The sequence below is a fragment of the Natrix helvetica genome (genome assembly GCF_964273705.1).
Source record: "Natrix helvetica genome assembly, chromosome: 6".
Lineage (NCBI taxonomy): Eukaryota > Metazoa > Chordata > Lepidosauria > Squamata > Natricidae > Natrix > Natrix helvetica.
Genome location: NC_138553.1, coordinates 19850288 through 19870735, shown reverse-complemented (window position 1 = coordinate 19870735; position 20448 = coordinate 19850288). Strand labels below are relative to the sequence as shown.

At 40.3% G+C, this 20448-nt stretch overlaps 1 protein-coding gene across 1 annotated transcript in view; it reads left to right on the top strand.

Annotated features, from left to right (window-relative positions):
• DGKI (diacylglycerol kinase iota) overlaps positions 1-17209 on the top strand; it is a 309532-nt gene extending 292323 nt beyond the window's left edge. The window contains exons 31-34 of the mRNA XM_081957046.1: positions 4934-5054; positions 9079-9115; positions 11204-11303; positions 12325-17209. Coding sequence (XP_081813172.1) covers positions 4934-5054; positions 9079-9115; positions 11204-11303; positions 12325-12441 — 375 coding nt within the window. The 3' untranslated portion in view covers positions 12442-17209. The remainder of the gene's footprint in view (positions 1-4933; positions 5055-9078; positions 9116-11203; positions 11304-12324) is intronic.
• The last annotated feature ends 3239 nt before the right edge of the window (positions 17210-20448 follow it).

Sequence of the window (20448 nt, the reverse complement as noted above, 5' to 3'; positions counted from 1 at the left end):
GCATGCGTGGCATGCATGCATGCGCTGGACTCCCAGGCTCATCGCAGCATACCAGTTGCGATGGTATCCAGACCCACTGCTGCTTTTAGTCCAACCCCCTGCCTAGGCAGGAAACCCTATACCGTTCCAGACAAATGGCTAACCAACATCTTCTTAAAGACTTCTAGTGTTGGGGCATTCACAACTTCTGGAGGCAAGCTGTTCCACTGATTAATTGTTTTAACTGTCAGGAAATTTCTCCTCAGTTCTAAGTTGCTTCTCTCCTTGATTAGTTTCCACCCATTGCTTCTTGTTCTGCCTTCAGGTGCCTTGGAGAATAGCTTGACTCCGTCTTCTTCTTTTTTTAAATTTTTTTTTTCAAAACAAACACAACACATCCTTCTTTACATACCGTAGAAAGTGTATCAGTTGGTTACAAAAAGGCTTTCGTGCATCTCTCCCACAGTCAACAAACATAATTCATATTAACTCAAGTATTTTAACTCAGATATTTATACATATTACCATCATCATACCTCCATTTTCATTTGACTATAATTGTTTAAACATCCTTCATCATAAAATATACCAATATTTAATACATAACCACATACTGGCATTTCATTTACTATTTCTAAAATCCTCCAATAACACTGAATCCTTATGTCCTATTCTAGCTAAACATCCATAATATTTAATAACAACGTTTTCTAATCCTTCTTTCCAAATCACTGTTTACAATTTACATCCAGTTTCCTTACGTTGTACCCATACCTGTATATACGTTGTTATCTTTATCCCTCCTTTATTTAACTATATCCTGTATCATAACATTTCCCCCCTAATAATCAAGACTTAACTGTACCTAACTTAATTCTTTTTTTATTAACCTTTATATATAATCCAAAAGGATTATTATTACATTATTATTACATTATTATCATTATCAATTATTTATTTAACTATATCTATTGTCACTAAATTTCACTAAGTTTAACTAGTTTTAAATTATACTCTTCCATCTATCTACCTGTATCTTTACAGTAGCAAAACAGTCTCATATCTTCTGCCATTTGTGGTGTCAGTCCTCTAATCATCTCCTTAATCAACTTTGTATGGACTCCTCTTAGCAACTCCTTGCTTGTAAAATCTCTCATGTAATTTCAATGCCCTTTTGTTTCCTTAATCATCTTATCTTTGATTGTCGATAGTGTTATCCATGATATTGCTAATAAAATTTCTCTCTTAAATCCATAAATTCTTTTGTTTTTTCTTCTTCTGTATCTTGCCATCTGGGGTAGATTTCCCCTCCATTTAATTCCTCTTTCAGTATTGCACTCTTTCCATTTTCAGAGACAAACCAATCACCATAAATATCAGCAAATTTAATTTCTTTATATTCATTTTCCTCTTCGATTTTTAGGATTTTAACCACCACTTTTTCCACTTGATAAACATCTCCAACTTCATCATATTTTACTGTTAGATGCTCTAAGTCTTCCAACTTCTTCTCTATCCTCTCATATGTGGTGATAATTTCTATATTTCTGAGAATATCTTTTGCAGACTTAAAGTTTCTTTCTGCTGTTGAAATTGTGCCATTATCTCCAACTAACAAACACTGCTGCTCTAGCTTGGAAGGTTAACAAGATTAAGCATAGATTCACAATAACATTTTATTTTCACTTTTCTCTGCTTAAAGATATACTTCAAAGGGACATCTGTATGCTTTTCTTCTTATCACTCTCTATAAACAAGCAGTGAGACCTTGGAGTGCCGAGCCAGGATAATCAGTGAGAAAAGTAAGAGTGTTTCGTTTCCAATACACAAACCTCCAGCCTCCGAATAGCAGTGTTATTGTTGCAATTTTCTTTATTTCTTTTTGTATCTTTTGTATTTCAACTTTAAAAAAAGTCCAATTCTTGAATGAGTTAGAAGAACACCCACAGTAATGAAAGAGGAGAATTTTAGTCCATAGGTTACAAAGAATAATAAAAGAAAAAAAATTAGAAGAAAACTTAAACCATTCGTTTTAAAAGGCTTGCATAAATTCCATCCATGAAGTTAGCATTTAAAAAGTAAGTTAACCGACTGTCCAAAACCATTCAAAACACAATTCCGCCGCTTATTTCTTCTGTTCTCCAATTTAAATTAATTTTAAGTTTTTTATAGGCAGTCTCTTTTAAAACGGTAAAAATTCCTCACCGGCTGGAAACACTTTCTCTTTCTGTATCCTTCCCTTTTGGAGCCGCCCCGACTTCATCAACCTAATGGCTGGATTTTTTACGCCGGCTTGAAGAACTTCTCTTGGATCGATCAGGGACTTTGTGATGTCCCTGTGATCAGCAAGACGTATTCTTCCTGTTCACCATCTCTGCGGGACGGTTTAGGTCTGTTTGGACCACCAGGCGGCAAAAGTATCGACGGCGATCTCAGAGCATTGAGATGCGTGTCGTCTCGTCGCGACATTCACTCCCTCTTCTTTGTCGCAGCCCTGATATTTGTTGTTGCTGTTGTTACCTTTTGAGACAACCTTAACTTCTGGCAACTTCTTAGACAATTTCCTCTATTTTTCTTGGCACTATTTTGGGAAGTGCTTTGCCATTTCTCCTTTCTAGGATAAATGATATGTAACAAGCTCATACAATCAGTGGGCTTAATGCCTAAGGCAGGACTAGAACTCCCAGTTTCCTGATTTCCAGCTTGGTATCTTAACCATTACATCCAGGTGGCTCTTAGTCAATACATACATGAGAATAATCATATCAATACCTTAAATGTGATTAAAAAGCAACATCCAATTTAGGGTTTTTCTCTCTCTTAACATTGTTCATTTATTTGGATTTCATTTCTTTATTCTGAAATACGTACCTTTCTAATCTTTTTTTTTTTGAAAGAGCTAATGCTTAACGAACAATCACAAATACCTTGGTATTTTAGTAACATTGCAACTTGAAAGATCACCATTAGCATAAGAATTTAGGTTAGATTCAAGTAGCTGCCAGAATAAGCAAAGTGCACCACAGTCTGTTCTCATGATTTGATATATGAGCAAACTAATGGTATATTATCTGCTTCCCTTTGCATTTCATTGTAATTCCAGTAGTTGCTATGAATGCAGTTCAATTACTAAACAGGTTCCAGGAATGCTAAGTCTAATCTGCATCTTCTAATGCCACAGTGAAAAATGGAGAGGATTCCATCCCTCTACCCCAATTATTATCCTTTGTTTTGCAGCAGTTAAAGCTCAATTCAAAGGATATATATTTCTGAAGGGCAGGTTACACGCATTTGTTTGTTTTTTGTTTCAGGCAGGGGTGGGCTGCTATGGGTTCGGGAGAACCTGTAGCTAGCGTTATGGCTGGTTCAGAGAACCTCCAAATCCCATCCCTGGCTGGCCCCGCCCATCCCACCTCTCCCTTCCCACCCCCATCCTCCCCTCCCAGGAGTCTCCATGCAGCCCATTTTGGATGTAAAGTAAGTGCAGGTTCCACACGGAGGCTCAGGGGGGGGAAATGGATCTCCCAGAAGGTCTTTGGACCCTGGGGGAGGGGGTTTTCGCCCTCCCAGAGGCTCGAGGAAAGCCTCCAGAGCCTGGGGAAGGCGAAATGCCCCCATGGCCACGCCCACTCACTAACTGGGCAGAGAACCCGTTGCTGAAATTTTTGAAGCCCATTCCCGGTTGCAGGCAAGTTGTCCAGTGCATAGATTAGGAATATTCTTATTTCTTCTCAGCTCTACAGTCTTGTTGATGCTTGACAGACGCCTTGTCAACTCATTCAACTCAGATCTATAATTTTGAGTGAGTGGTCTTTTCAATCAACAGACTATCACCTTACAACAGGGGTGTCCAAACTTGGGAACTTTAAGACTTGTGGACTTCAATTCCCAGAATTCCCCAGCCAGCCATGCTGGCTGGGGAATTCTGGGAGTTGAAGTCCACAAGTCTTAAAGCTCCCAAGTTTGGACACCCCTGCCTTACAAAATCTATCCAAACCATAATTCACAGATTTCCCCAACCTACAACTTTCAAGATATGTTGAGATGGTTGCATCCAACATTCCCACTTTGAGTGGCTACCTTCTCAAGACCAGGTTGGGAAAGACTGCACTGTAAAACCATAAGCCTTTTGATCTTGGATAAAAAAAGAAGAAGAATCCAGGTAGGGGATTGTTCCTTTGACTTTGACTGACCTCAGCAAATGAAAAGAGAACAATGGCCAGCCAAAGAAAAGTAAACTTAAAATGCTTTTTCATTCCATCCTGCACTATCAACTTGTTTCTCTTCTATCTCTTGGAACCTGTAGGCAGGCAGCTGAGTACATTCATTTTGGCCAGCATTGATGATGATATTAACTAGTTGGGTAATGCAAGTCTGTAGGAAGCAGCAACTAAGCTCAGAGAGCACCAAGGACCCCACTCCAACCTTAAGTTTCAAATATTCTCTCGTATCGGTACTCATTTGGATTTATTGGATTGGATTTATTGGATTTATATGCCGCCCTTCTCCCAAGGACTCAGGGCGGCATACAGCATTAAAAAAACACATAGTACAAAAGTTAAAAGGAAATTAGAAACAGTCCAAAAAACAAACCCAATTTATATAACACTCACATTTTAAAAATTAAATAAAATTAACAGGCCAGGCCGGCTTGCTGGAAAAGCCAACTTTTTAGGGTGTGTTGGAAGGACCGGAGGTCAGGGATTATGCGAAGCTCCGGGGGCAGCTCATTCCAGAGGGAAGGCGCTCCCACAGAGAAGGCTCTCCCCCTGGGGGTCACCAGCCGACACTGTCTGGCCGACGGCACCCCGAGGAGGCCAACTCTGTGGGATCGTACTGGACGGTGGGAGGCTATTGGTGGCAGTAGGTGGTCTCGCAGGTACCCTGGGCTTTATGACTACTACTGAAATGAAGTAATGATTTTGAATAATTACATTTTTTCTCTCTGTTTCAGTTTGTAGAATGCTGTAAAAAAGGAGCTAATTTATTAATCCGGGGACCTGACCACTGTTCCTTGCTTCATCATGCAGCAAAGACTGGACATGGTGAGATTGTAAAATACATTCTAGAACACGGTGAGTGAATTGTTCATCCCATTTCACCTACTATTATATGGATGCATTTAAGGGAGTGGATAATCCTCTTGTCAAATCTATTGCTTATTTGTTTCTCACTCAGATCCTGTTTTATGAATTAGTCCTCTGAAGAGTTTTAAATAAATAGAGAAAACTGCCTCACATTTCTTAGATAGATTAGATTCCTGAGTCTGGAAGTAAAGAAGAAATTCTGTGGGGTTTTTTCTCCTTTGTAATATGGCTAGTATAGAAATACTTTTACACAGACCTTTACAGTGTGATTGAAAAAAGCTGAGCAGGCCCTTTTTCAGCATACATATATTGCCTTTCATTTGAAAATCTGGAACAAAAAATGGAATAACAATCATGGTAAATGGTGGATGATAAAACTTACATTTGATATTTTCCCATTATAACCAGAAGAATTTCCAAGTACTTAATAATGGCTAGAACCATGTCCTGAATTTCAGTCTCAATCTAAATCTCTCTCTCCTCACCCCTATGGATGGTATCAGTGGTGGGATTCAAATTTTTTTACTACTGGTTCTGTGGGCGTGGCTTGGTGGGTGTAGCATGGCTTGGTTGGCATGGGTTAGTGGGCGTGGCAAAGGAAGGATACTGTAAAATCTCCATTCCCTCCCCACTACAGGGGAAAGTTACTGCAAAATCCCCATTCCCTCCCAATCAGCTGGGACTCGGGAGGCAGAGAATAGATGGGGGCAGGGGCAGTGAGAGGTTGTATTTACTGGTTTAGTTCGATAAATACAATCAGAGGTTGAATTTACCGAACTACTCAACATTTCTACTACCGGTTCTCCAGAACTGGTCATAACCTGCTGAATACCACCTCTGGATGGTATGTCTCTTTCTGAATCTCACTTCTACCATTATTTACACGGTTTCCTCATTGATTATAGTACTAAAATTTTCTTTAGCCATAGTGGTTTCTAAATGGGTTATGGAATATGTGTGATTATTGCTACCATGCTGTCCTAGTCAACTTCAGAGTTCTTTCTGGCCCACCCATCAGTTTGTGTATTAATCATACATGTGCCACATGTGTTGAGAGGGTTACAAAAGAAAATAGATTGGTTGCATGTAAAGGGATCAGGGTAAACATCTCTTGTTTGGCATCTAATACAGAGGGTAGGATTTTTGGGGAAGGTGAGAATAGCAATTCTGGAGCCCTTTAGTTGGAAAATTCCACCAAGCCTTGATATTTTTGCTTTCTCTGTTCTCTTACTATGAGTTCAGAGGTGGATGCGCTATCTGCCATTTCCCCCCATCCTCTACTTTCTCGCATGTAGAAGCAAGGGTATAGAAACTCAAGCTCATTTGCATCCTGGGAAACCACCAGTCCATGTGTTGGCTTGAGCAACTGAAGGCAGGGGGAGGAGAAAGGAGTTCATAATTGGAAAGAGATGGATGATTAGAGACGTTAAGGGAAGACTGTGGTTCCCATGAGGCACCCTCTCCAATGCTACCCACATTCTAGTTCTTTTCAACTGAGAGTGCCCCCCATTATTTCCTCTTGGTTTCCCAGAGCCCTTTATTTATTTCTTTGCGTCCTTGCATCTCCTTCCTTCCTTCCCACCCTCCCCCTTGTTTTATTTTACTTTGCCTCCCTGCTGTTTTGCTTGATGGAAATCTCACTGATGCGTTTCCCTATTGGACTTGCCTTGGGTTGGTTGGCGCTCTCTCTCCCTCTACCAGGCCCCTTTCTTTTTTCTTTTCTCGCTTCCTAAGACAGCCAGCTCCCTGCTGTGGCAGAAGGACAGTAGCGTTTGCTTTCCCAGTGCCAACCTTTCTCACATCTGTGCAGCTATTGTTCTGCGCCGGAGGGGGATCTGGAATCATTAGCTGGCAGCAAACAGTAACTCCGAGGGACAGAAAGTTAGAAGGTGGGGTGGGACTTTATTTGGAGGCCCATAATGTTGAATAAGTCTCATAGTTCACGATTAACCTCTCCCTTCTTTACTTTCTTTTTGGCTCGGCTCTTATTTTCTCTTACTCTTTAGATTAAGAGAACTGTTCAGTCTTTAGTACCTTCAGGAGTTTATAAAGAATATAATAATGTTTATTTATTTACTGTTGTTCTTGTTATAAATTATTTGCTGCTTCCTCATTACCAAACTCAGGGATCTATAAAGACATTTTTTTTGGCTATTGTTGATTGATTTTGACCAATTATGTGCTATTAAGTCAGGGTCGACTCTTAACCAAACACATAGATATATTTTCTCCACTGCTATTCTGGCAGGAATCAAATCTACCAGGTCTCAGGCAATCGATTGCCCTTTAACCTGTTCTCCAACTGGACTAAGAACTGCATCATACAAAGCACTATCCCATCCAGAGGTGGGTTCCTACTGGTTCGGCCCGATTCGGCCGAACCAGTAGTGGTTTGCCAGCATGGGTCATCATAACCCAGACCTGCCACACCTTCAAATTGGTTTCCCTGGTTGGTGCGGCATGGTTTTTTTCCCCCATTTTTTTTCATTTTTTAATGTTCTATGCATGCACAGACCTATTTATGGGCAATTGCGCCCAAACCCCTGGGGCGTGCGCATCAGGTGCACATGCAAATTTGAATGCACACTCAACCGGCAGGATTGCCAGCAGCAACCAACCTCTGATCCCACCCATAAGTTATCTCCTCCCTACAGTTGCTTCTCATATCACATTCTTTCTACAAGGATATGTTGTTACCTTTGTTCTCTGTTAATAGTCAACAGCAAAGATCCCCCACACCTGTTTGAAGTTTCAGCTGGTTCATCAACCCCCAAGATTTATTATATGAAAATAATTTAATAAATACTACTTTAATAATAATAGTGTTGCTGCTACTTCTACTAATAATAACAATAACAACGATGGATAATCCCATTAACCCTTGGGGAGGGGGTTTGAAGTTGACCATTTTTGGGAAGCTTGGGCCAAAGCAAGATTGAGACACAACTTTTACTGGGTGAGGAAGAGAATGAATGAATTTTTCCTTTCATCTCTGAAGTTCTAGAGTTTAGTCCAGGGTGATGGAGTTGCTGTGTTTTTGCTTTGTTGCTATGAACAGTATAGCTGATTGTGAGTGAATATCCTGTTTCATTGTATCAGCATCTCACCATAATTCTGCTGCCTCCCCTAATTCAATTCAATCTCAAGAGGGCTCTACAAGATAGGGAAGTATGGGTAGCAAACAATGAGTACAGAACTTGTAGAGAAAAACATTAAATATCTTGTGTCCCGCTGGCAGCCAGCAGATTTGGACAGTGAGGAGGTTGGGGAGGAACATGGGCCAGTCCTGGGTGCTGAGGGAAGCTCAGATGAGGGCTCTACGTCAGAGACAGAGAGGGAGTTAGACAGCAGTGAGGCAGAGAAACAGCTGGAGCCTGTCCCCAGTGTGCACATGCGCAGAGTTACCAGAAGAAAAGAACAACCAAGAAAGCAGGATCAACTTGGGAGTAATGCCACACATTGGAGTTGATTGGCCCTTCCCGCAGGAAACAAAAGAGGACCAAACAGGGAGTGGGCTTTTTCAGGAAACAATTAGTTCCTTCAGTCATTTCAAGAGAGGAAAGTTCTGTTTGTGATTATAAGAGACTCAGTGCCAAGTGTTGCCTTGCCCTGCGTTTGGAAACTAGTTATCTGGCAGCTTGCCAAGAGAGATAAGGTTTGTGTTGATAAATATTCCTCTGAAAGACTGCCAAGCCTTGCTGACTGTGAATGAAAGGAATTCACAGTCGGGTAAATGAAAGAGGTTTTTCCTGGACCCAGACTCTGCTTCATACTTGTTAAGGAAGCCTGGGTCAGAACAAACTATTGCATCCTCAGCCATGTCCAGTAATAAGATAGACTAAAAAAAAAATTCCTGAAAGAAGCGTTAAGGTACTCTGAGGATGAGTTAAATACAAAAAAACCCAAAAGCATCTTTCACACAGGAAGAAAATTTCTGGGAAAGTGGGATGAGGAGCAGATTTCAACATCCAGTAGGAAACAAGAACATCATCTTTTTTACTTTCTTTTGTAGGTCCTTCTGAGTTACTGGATATGACAGATAGCGAAACGTAAGTCTTGCTCACTCAGCCCTTCTTCTCTTATTCTCATTCCAGCTTACTTTTCATTGCATGGAAAAATCAAAGCAATGTCATGTAAGATTAAGCCTAAAATAACAATTCAATGTGTTGATTTACGGAACTTTAGCCTGTCCATTCCCATTTAAAGACTAGATCGTATTCCTTTTGAAACTCATGAAGTTCTGAAATCCATTCTGTATCCTTCTGCATCCCCTCCCCACCACCACAGCAAGTATTACAGTCCTGTCTACCAAATCCAAAATGATTACTTTGAGGACATTATTAGATACATGATTCACTAAAGATTAGGGTTTTTGTTTGGATTTTTCCTCCTCAATCTAAAAGACAAAGAGACTTTCAGTTGTAGCCAACATAACCAGTAATGACGGAAGCTGAATTCAGATCAATACTGGGTCAAATCTATGTTTTACTCTTTTATGCAAAAAGATCAGCTTCCTCCTATTCCCACATAGGGACTAAAAAAACCATTTTGTAGAAAAAAGATCGGCATTTAAATTTCAGTTTAATTTTTTTTCCAAGTTTGTATACGCCTTTATAAGAGCCACTTTGGTCCCTTCCATTCAACCTCAGAATCAGGAGTGAAATGCTACTGGTTCAGATCGGTTCATCTGAACTGGTAGTAAAAAATTGCTACCGGTTCTGGCGAACCAGTATTTCCGACGATCAGCTATGACACGCGATTCATATTCGCTAGAAAGCAGGATTTCCTGCTTTCTAGCTAATCTAAATCGCGTGGCACAGCGGATTCCCCTCCCCCTTGCTGTTCTACTTACCTTTGCAGACGCGCTTGGTAGCAAGCTCCACCCGCCCGCCCGGACGTCATCCTGTCCATTTTTTATATTCTGTGCATGCGCAGAAGGTCATGTGCATGTGTGGAGGTGGTGCATGTGAGCGAACTGTGCGCTCATTTTTACTTTTGCGAACCGGTAGTGAAGGTAAGTAGATTTCACCCTTGCTCAGAATGATCATTTGACTTTGCCCTATTGATCAGTTACCAATATGGTGCTATCAGGTGATTGTTGCCCAGAAGAAGCTGAGGGGAAAAAGGCTTATACACTACAGTGAAGCAGTATATGAGCTGTGGCTACTGTTAAGTAAAAAGCCAAAAAAGATCTATACAAAGCTTTATCAATACCTCTAAGGTATCACATTGCACTAATATTTTCTAATTTCAAATTGGGCAAATTGATGGAAAGTGAACAGATTGGCATAATGCTAGTCTAAAAGCATCTGAAAGGAATAACCAGATTGGTGAAAATTTAACGGTGCTGCAAGAAAAAGGAAAAAAAATATTTAAGATCTCTAGAGATCTAGCTGTTGTTGGGATCTAGTTAATCTATACCCACATCTCTTAGCTTCTGGATAGAATTAATTTCTTTCTTTTATTCCTTGTCTAGTTACTACAATAAGAACATAAAGACCCACCATTAGGCAGCCTGTGAGAATCACAGCTTGTATTTGCGATCTCTGCTAAATCCTTTGGTTTTAAGCCCAAGCCAAAAGAGAGGGGGGGAAAGGAATGAAATTTCTTCGTATTTGTTTAAATGTTAACACCCAGCTTTTATAGTGTATATATCTTCAGAGATGACATAATATTCAGTTCCAAAATCTAGGGAATTATACAACATAAATATTGATGTCTGCTTTAAAGTTTTTAAAGCACACACATGTAAGCATACTCCACTCTTTGAAGCCAAAGAATTTTATTGTTCAGATTCTGGGAATGAAAGAGAAGGAAATTTACTCTTCAAGGGAATTCATCCAAATGGGCAGAGGTGTAAGGGGGGGGGGGAGGACCCATCATGTAAGTGATTTAAAATTGGACCTCAGTGTGGGTAACAACTTAATATTCAGCATGTTGCTTTAAGCATGGCAATAAAACAAAGCAAAACTAAAATGAAAGCTTTGAGCACTCTTAAGACCATATTCTGCTGTACCAAAGATCTAGAGGACAAATTAAGAAAATGTGCTTGTGTCAGCAACCCTCAAAATTATGTCCTGTTGAATGTAATGCATTATATTGATAGAGGTTTTTTTTTCCCCCCATTAAACACTCAGGGGTGAGACAGCTTTGCACAAGGCAGCTTGCCAACGCCACCGTGGCATCTGCCAGCTGCTGGTAGAGGCAGGGGCATCATTGAGGAAAATGGACTCCAAGGTAACCAAACCAAACCAAACAAATCCATTTTAATAGTTCTGTGAGCAAGTGAAAATCAATATGTAGCCAACTCAGGCGATTCCTTTGCAAATAAGTGGAGAGCCTCTGCGCTTGCTTGTTTTTCAGCACACTTTCACTGGGTTCACATGAACAAAAGCCCTGCTGGTTTTATTAACCTATCGTTTGTCACTTGCTATCAGCAATTTCAAGTTGGCTTTTGACAGTAGTCAAAACCATGGAATCTACAAGAATATAAGCAGGGGTGGGTTGCTCCCGGCATTATAGCTGGTTTGGTGCGTGCAAAAACCAGTCCGAACTGGTAGGAACCCACCTCTGAACATAAGTAATGTATAAAACCGCAGTGTATGAGCAAAATAGCCAGCTGGTAAATCAGCACTTTAAAAGGATTATATGATCTTGAAATGCCACTTAAGAATTGAAATGATGGGATTTCATGTAGTGCCTATACCGGTGAAGATGTTTTTAATTTTAATTTGGAGACCACTGCATAGTTTTTGGTAACTCATCAGCTTAAGACTCCCAAGAAAATATTGTTAGGTTGTAGCATTCAAAGATTCGTTGGCTTAAGTGTTGACTTAAAACAGGACTTCACCCTTAGAATCCCCCAAAGCAAAGCTCATTGGGGCTTTCTATATGGTGGCCCATCAAAACAAGTCAACAGAACTGTCAGAGGAACCATGCTAAATGTGTTTTCAATATTCACTTTAAAAAGTGAATTCATATTCTGTCAAATAAAGGACTGAGGCACTGTGGTCAAATTCACCACGTCACGTTGTCGTCACGTGATATTTTGTGATGTCTCCCCATTCGTAGAGCTGGGGTGGGCATGGCCTTTGTGTGATGCATCTGGCCCATGGGCCGCCAGTTTGACACCCCTGGTTGAAGGGAATGAATCTGTATGCTCAACATGCTGTACATGTTGGTTCTCCCTTTCTATTGCAGAGGGATTTATTCTCTCTCTCTCTCTCTCTCTCTCTCTTTTTCTGCATTACCATTATAGGGTAAGACACCTCGAGACAGGGCCCAGCAGGCTGGGGATCCAGATTTAGCCTCCTACTTGGAGAGTCATCAGAACCATCCAATAGTGCCCCACGAGGATCTAGAGACTGCAGTGTGATCTCTGTGGGTATGCAAGAGAAAACTCTAGGAAATGACAAAGCTGCACCTGAGGTACTCTTGAGGTGTCATGTGAGGAAGAAGCAAATGGAACCACCAGTCTCTCGCTCTCCTGCAAACTCTGAGAAGAAGCCACCTGTTTCTAAGGGCTACGGGGACTTGCCACGGAACTGTTCCCACATGTCAGCTTGTAGGGATAAAGGAGGAGACTCAAAGGCCTGGAGAATCCATAGGCCAAGGAAATGTATTCTCACTGCTCCCCCTAAGTAGCATGAACGTCTCCCATGTTCCTCTTGTAGAATCTGTTTGAATAAACAACAGCAACGCAAAATGTGGGGGAAGAAACAAAAACAACACACACATTCATAATCCAGGAAACCATCGATTTTCTTCTAACTCTTGCCATGAAAATCTTGTGTTTCCCACTCTCCATTTCTCTCACTTTCATGCTTCATATTCTTGTTTCGGTGTTGCACACCATTAAACCAGCATCTGTGTCTTTGTGCTAATTTTTCACCATTCTTGATTAAATCAAGCCTGTCAAAGGGGATCTGGATAGCTAATTGCAAAACCATATAATGAATTCACGCTTCGTAGTCTCTCTAAGTTTGACATTGTTACATCATTGCTTCTTCTGAACCCATTTCCTCCCTGTTTTCTTTGGATATATATCAAGTCTGTGACAGAAAGAATCATGCAGAAGAACAGTGATTTTACTATTTATTTATTCATAGAAAGGTGAGAATACAGGGCACATAGAAACAGGTCAGATTTATCAAAGTGATAAATACTCTTAGAATATACAAGGGTTTTACTCAAATTCTAGAGTGACTGCATACATAGATTCATTTCAGACCTTAGGTTTGGTGGTAATTTACAAATGTCCCAAATTCACAGAATAAAATGTGGACCTAATAGATTACTTTAGTGACCAATCTAGTCTAGTGAGATATCTTGTTTCCTTTTTAGTGACCTCCTGATCACAACTGATTACAGTAGACTAGCTATTTTTGATCTAGTATTGACAAACTTTGGTACAAAAATGATTCAAGATTCCAGAACATGATCATGGGGAATATATCCATAACATTTTCTGCTTGTTTACGTACCTTAATGTGTAGCTTTTCACATTGGCTAAAAGGTGGATTTGGCTAAATGTCCTTCAAGTTAAGTTTGACATAAAACTCAATGAACAGATCCCTTTAATTTTCTTGGCAACAGTAAGCAAAATAGTTTGTCACTGTCATCCTTCTGGAATATTTTTTTCAACTTCTCTGTCTAAACTATAGCCAGGTGCTCTCTGCAACTGCCTGATTCAAGGCTTGAATAAGGCTTGGCCCAGTACCATTTCCAAGTTCAGAGAGATTAAGCAGGTGCTGTCACATATTGAGACTTATCTTGGGTAAAAGATACTAAACAGAATCTACAAGTTGACAGAAAGTCAACATACATCAAATGATAAAATATACAATCTAAGCTTCTCTAACATAGCCTTCCCCATGTATCTTAATATTCAATGAGGTTGACTGTTGTAAGTCAACGACTTCTTGTAATAATGGTAACATTGGAAATCAGGTTTGGTAAATTTGGTAAATTTCTCCTGTCTGTTAGAATAGCTGTTACAGACACTAGACAAGCATTGATTGCACCTTGCCATTTCTGTTAATCTAGTTCCAAGGGTAGGCTGCTGGGGGTTCGCAAGGGTTCAGGAGAATCTCTAGCTAAGATTCTGTGCAGTTCAGAGAACCCAAAATCCCACTCCTGGCTGACCCTGCCTGCCCCTCCTCTCCCAGGAGTCCCCACGCGACTGGTTTTGGATGCAGGTAAGTGCAGGGTGTGCACGGAGGCTCAGGAGGGCGAAAAACGGGCCTACTGGAATGGGCCCATTTCTGGCCCTCAGAGGGCCTCCGGAGCCTGGGGAGGGCAAAAACACACCCCTCCCATGGTTCAGGAGGCTGACTAGGCCACGCCTACCCAGCAACCAGGAAGAGAACCTCTTGCTAAAAATTTTGAAACCCACCCTTGTCTAGTTCCCCATCACAGTCTTACCTTTCTTCCAGTTAACCTAAGTCAGCACACCTGAACTGATTTTCCATAGATGTGTACGAAATACAAATACAATAGTTTGTCAGGGAAGTTCATTTAATAGACAAGACTTGCGTCTATTCCATTCATTACAAGATAGTGTATCCCTTTGTTTCATGGATCTGTTTTGAAAGGATAATTCTCAATTCATTATTAAAAATGGTTCCTTTGAATTGTAAACCATCCAAAAGCCAAATATTTCTCAATCAAATGCATAAAAAATATAATCTGAGGGGGGGGGGGGGAAACAAGTAAACAAATAAAATGAAGTACAAAATGAAAGCATGGAATCATTTAGGTAGCAAAATGGTGGTTATTCAAAAATGTAAACAATATAAACTAAAGTAAAATTAAATGCCAATTTAAAAAGCCTGAGAAAAATCATGTGGATGAAGCAGCTCTTCAAAAAATATCTTCATAGTTCTTATTTATTAATTTAAATTCATGTACTCACCCAACTTCAACAGCGAAATTCTGGGTACAAAAATATGACAATTAACAATAACAATAATAATCTCTAATACCAACATGGCTTAGTGATTTTATTTATTTGACTAATGTTACCTATCATTTCACATGGGAGTCTAGGCCTACAATAAAATGGATAACAATAAATACAATATGTACCATTAAATAAAATATGTAATATGAGTATTTTCTCCATGTTATTCATCAGACAAGCCCAGGATGTAGGTGATTAAGCAGTGGAGCTCCATATCTGGATATGATTAACATTCTCATTTCAAGTGAGATACATGCTTAGACTTCTCCAACTATTTGGAGGGCTACTCAAAGGACTATCAATAAATACAATGAATGTGTGGCTGCTTCAAACCCTTTCCTTTTTTGAGAGTGTCCATCAAAGAACAACTATTTTTGCAGGACTGCCAACTAAGCAAAATGGCTGTATGTGTGCTCTCACAAATGGAGCCATTCGTGGAAAGCCAGAGATATGCACATACCTACTATAGGGGGAGAGGGGGAAGCATCCAGAATTAGTGTTAGATCCCGTACATACCTTCATTTTTCTTTTCGGATGGAGAGATGTGACTTGAAAGTATGCACCATATCCATTCCTCGGTATACAGTTTGTCTCCTGCAATGCTCATTCACTTCTTAATATTATTTTTAATGGTTCCTATCCTTTTCTGGAAGACTAGAAGCTTTTGCTGTGCTTTTTTGTACAACTTCACTAAACAGACTATGGGCCAATTCCAAATAACTATTGCTAATAAATAGCTATTGGCATTGCATGCACTGTGGTCACTTGGGCGGTAAATCTGCTTCCCAGTAGAACCTTTTCTTATTAACGGCCAACTTCGCAAACAACACAAATATCCAGAAAGTGGTAATTGTATGTAGGAATTGGCATGCAAGACTTGTGTAGCTCAACGGGTGGAAGAGAGCCTACCCAGGGATGATTTGTTGTTCACTTCATGGAGATAAGCCAGAAAACAAAGCCATGAACGATTGTAGCTTTCCAGTGTTATTGCCAATGTAATATTGTTCCACACAGAAATAGATATGTCTATAGACATAACCACAGATTTTTATAATGAAAGTCAATGATTATATATATTCATTTGTCATGCTCATTTATACATGATGATATCATTTTTTTGTTTTTCTTTTTATTAATATATGTGATGCTATTAAAGAACCATAGGACTAAGTGTAAACTGACCACGTGGAGGGTTTTTAGTATCTGATGGATAGTTTTGGCATGTTTTATAGTTTACAGAGTGACTGAAAGGAGACATTACAGGAGGTGTGTCTCCTTTCCTAGTAATGCTTAATTAACTACAATTTGTGATGTAACATCAACTTGCACATCTTCTTGTTTATTTTCCACAAAATTGGTGTCATTTGCAAAGTCATGGAAGTTCACAATAAAACTGTGTAATACAAAGCACTTTAAAATACTTAAAATGGGAGACACAGAATAAGAAATTTAGCTATTTGCTTAGTCATATAGTTCCCATAATACCTTTTTGTAGCTAACTAATGATGATGTCCACAAAATCCATTGAATATATTTTCCTTCAGAAAAGTATGTGAATTCTTGGGGGTCTGTCTCTCCCTCCCTCCCTCCCTCCCTCCCCCTCCTCCACCACCACCTCCTCCTCCTTCTCCTCCTCCTCCTCCTCCTCCTCCTCCTCCTCCTCCTCCTCCTCTTCTTCTTCTCTCTCTCTCTCTCGCTCTCGCTCTCCAGTTTGCTGATGGCAAATGGATCATAGGATAGCCTTGATGACAGGTCCCTATTAATTTTCCCAAATGAGACTAAACTGCATTCAATGAAACATAGCTAAAATCTTTGTAAGCTTGGAAAAGTCTTGTCATGTGATGCCATTTCTGGCCTAGTGACCTTGTGTGGGGCAGGAAACCCACCCAAAATAAAGACGAGCAATTTGCATTCAATTCAATAATATATTTGCTTTTATTTGTTTTTATAAGGTTGGTGCATCTGAGTAAAAATGCACATAGAAGAGGAACGTATTTCCCAGAAAAATGTCAGATCTAGATTTAGCCGGGCCTCATTAGGACCTGACTATGTGAAACATGGCTAATCCTAGATCACGTTTGTTGCATTTTGGTTCCATTGTAACTCTTGAAATGCCTGTCCCAGTCTGTATTATCATTGGGACAACAATATTTCATGTTATCAATAATCACAATAAAAGTGATTCTTTTTTGGGAAAAAAAGACTTTCTTTGTTGCATATTTATGTTCTAAAACACATCTCAAATTAATGTGCAAAACTTGGATACCTAAAGATGCCAAAGAATCAGAAAATGCTCATCATTTTTGGTTACATTAAAATTTCACATTTTATGCATTATTACTGGCCTTTGAAGGTCTTGTACAACCATATGATCCTTCTCACCAGATTGTTGCCTTTCCATAGGAAGCCAAGAGAAATGGATTCCAGACAGAAAGCAACCATGATCATATATGAAGGGTTGACTCTCGTTCCAACATGATTCATGCCTTGCCAAAAATGAGAGGGTCGAAGAAATGAATGCGTATCTGGTAGTGGTGATTCCTCCATCTGGTAGTGGTGCTGTTTTCAGGGGTGGGAGAAGTGAAAATAAAAGACAAGATGGTGTTCTCCTCTAGGCAATCAATTGCCCCTTTTAAATCTCCACCCTGATTGCCATATTCATGAACTGAGCAACAGCTGTGGTCTAAAAGGTCCCTGGTTCAAATCCGAATCAGCCATGTTGTCATCCTCATACAAAATGAATACATTAAATCTAGAGGTGGTATTCAGCAGGTTCTGACCAGTTCTGGAGAACCGGTAGTGGAAATTTTGAGTAGTTCGGAGAACCAGTAAATATCATCTCTGATTGCCCCTGCCCCCATCTATTCTCTGCCTCCCAAGTCCCAGCTGATTGGGAGGCAATGGGGATTTTGCAGTAACCTTCCCCTGGAGTGGGGAGGGAATGGAGATTTTACAGTATCCTTCCCTTGCCATGCCCACCAGGCCACCCCCACAGAACCGGTAGTAACGATTTTTGAATCCCACCACTGATTGAATCCTCTCTCTAACTCAGAGGTGTCAAACTTGATTTCATTGAGGGCTGCATCAGGGTCGTGTTTGACCTCGGTGGGCTAGGTGGGTATGGCCAGTTCTATGTCACTTGTGTCGGGGTGCTGGTGATGGCCCAAGCACTCAGCCAGAGAAAACAAGCTGGGTGACGGCCTCCTGCAACCCTCTGCCAGTGAAAACAGAGCTCAGGAGAACAAAGCGTGGCCCTCCAGTTCCATTTTCACTGGCAGTGGGACCATAGTCCAGTCCTTCACTGTTTCCAAGGTGGCCCCATGGGCCAGATCTAAGCACCCCGCAGGACAGATCTGGCCCCGGGCCTTGAGTTTGACACTCCTGCTCTAACTGGTTTGGCTTTTGTTTTTAAATTCCTAGACTAAATCAAAGGTATTCCTCTTTAATTTCCCATGTTAATAATTCACTGGGGGATTATTTTTGGGGAAGAAATAAAGAAAAAAAAAGCATAGCTGATGATTGCAGCAGAATGAAGAGCTAGCAAGCACACTTCAATGCATCAATGGAATGCCAGCATTTCCTGCACACACAACAGCTGCTTCACAACTTGTACAGGGTAATATTGACTGAGCACAAAGCACACTCAACACACCAAAGTTGTGAGCAGACAGTTTTTGTATTTGTATGTCAGCTAAAATGAAATGTGCATATCCGGTTTGTGAGGTGGTTAGGCAAACTCACCCGCTGGATTTCATTCCTTAAATAATGGTTACATTAACCATGGCTTTAAGCATAGAATGGACCAAGCCAAAGACTGATAATTATACATCTGTTCCAGTGGTAAAATTCAAAAATTTTCTCTACTGGTTCTGTGGACAGGACTTAGTGGGCGTGGCTTGGTGGTCATGTGACCGGGTGGGCGTGGCTGCACAACTGACTCACACACAATGTAAAAGCAGCTGGACTTCACACAAAATGTCCCCTGCAACGAGCAGGAACCTGGCAGAGTCACAGAGAGCTAAAAAACCAACTATCACAATTTACACAAAAATAACACAAAAGCTGCACAACTGACTCACACACAATGTAAAAGCAGCTGAACTTCACACAAAATGTCCCCTGCAACGAGCAGGAACCTTGCAGAGTCACAGAGAGCTCAAAAACCAACCATCACACGTTACACAAAAATGGCACAAAAGCTGCACAACTGACTCACACACAATGTAAAAGCAACTGGACTCCACACAAAATGGTCCCTGCGACAATTAGGAACCTCACAGAAAATCAGGCACAGCTGACGGTCGCACAGCTGATCGTCAGAACTTTTTAAAAACCTTTTAAAGCATTTTTTGTACTACTGATCCAGGCGAAGCAGCCCCAACCGGTAGCATTTCATCCCTGCTCTGTCCTCTACTTATACTACCTAACTCTTTCTAAAAATGTGTTATCCCCATGCTTTTTAAGAATTTGGTCAATGCTGGCATTGAAACAATTGTTTTAAAACAAAATGGAATTTACTACATCTGGGAATGGACTGGAGTTTTGAGTCAAACTTTCCTCTAAAATGTTGATCTTGAGAATTTTCTGTACCGTACATTTATCTAGATCAGTACTGTTCTGAGTAACCAGTCACTGCTTTGCTTAATTTTCTTGGCCTTTTGTTATTCCATGAGAGTATGGTTTCTTTGCCACACCATTGATACTGCTGTGACTTCACTGCTTGAAATACTATAAAAATAATTGGATTATGAACATTTCTAATATGGGCGCGTGTAACTTATCAATATCATCATCCTGCAGAACGATATTATATGGGTACCAGTAGCATTTATGAGGCTGTCATTACAATCAATTCAGAGGGAATGTTCTGCAATCTGTAACAAAAGCCAGATTTATGGATTTGAGTCACTCTTTTTATTACTCACTACCCACTACTTTTATTATCCATAGAAAATAAGGTTCAGCGAGTCATTGTTCATCTATCTTGTTAATTATAAAGCTTTGCCTCCGAGCTGCTCTCAAATTTAGATTGTCATAATTTAATTGTTGGAAAAGCATTCAAATAACATCATGATGAATCCTAAAGGATTCAGCAGAGTTTCTAAATGATACGAACAAATAATGTAGATCTGCACGCAAAATAATTCCCAGATTCAGTCTACTGGCCACAGGAAGGAAAGGATTGTTGTCCTAAATATCTCCTTATATCAGTAAATGGGAAAAAATATGCAGAAATGGGAGTGGCATATGTACACTGTAGGTGTTGCTTAGGTCCAGTCCAGGGGTGGGTTGCTGCTGGAGTTGCTGCCGGTTTGCTTTGCTTGCGCATGCGCCAGATGCACGCTGCATGTGTGCACAGTTGACTAAATTGTTCTGCGCATGCACAGAAGATAAAAAAATAGTTTAAAAAATGCTGACTAT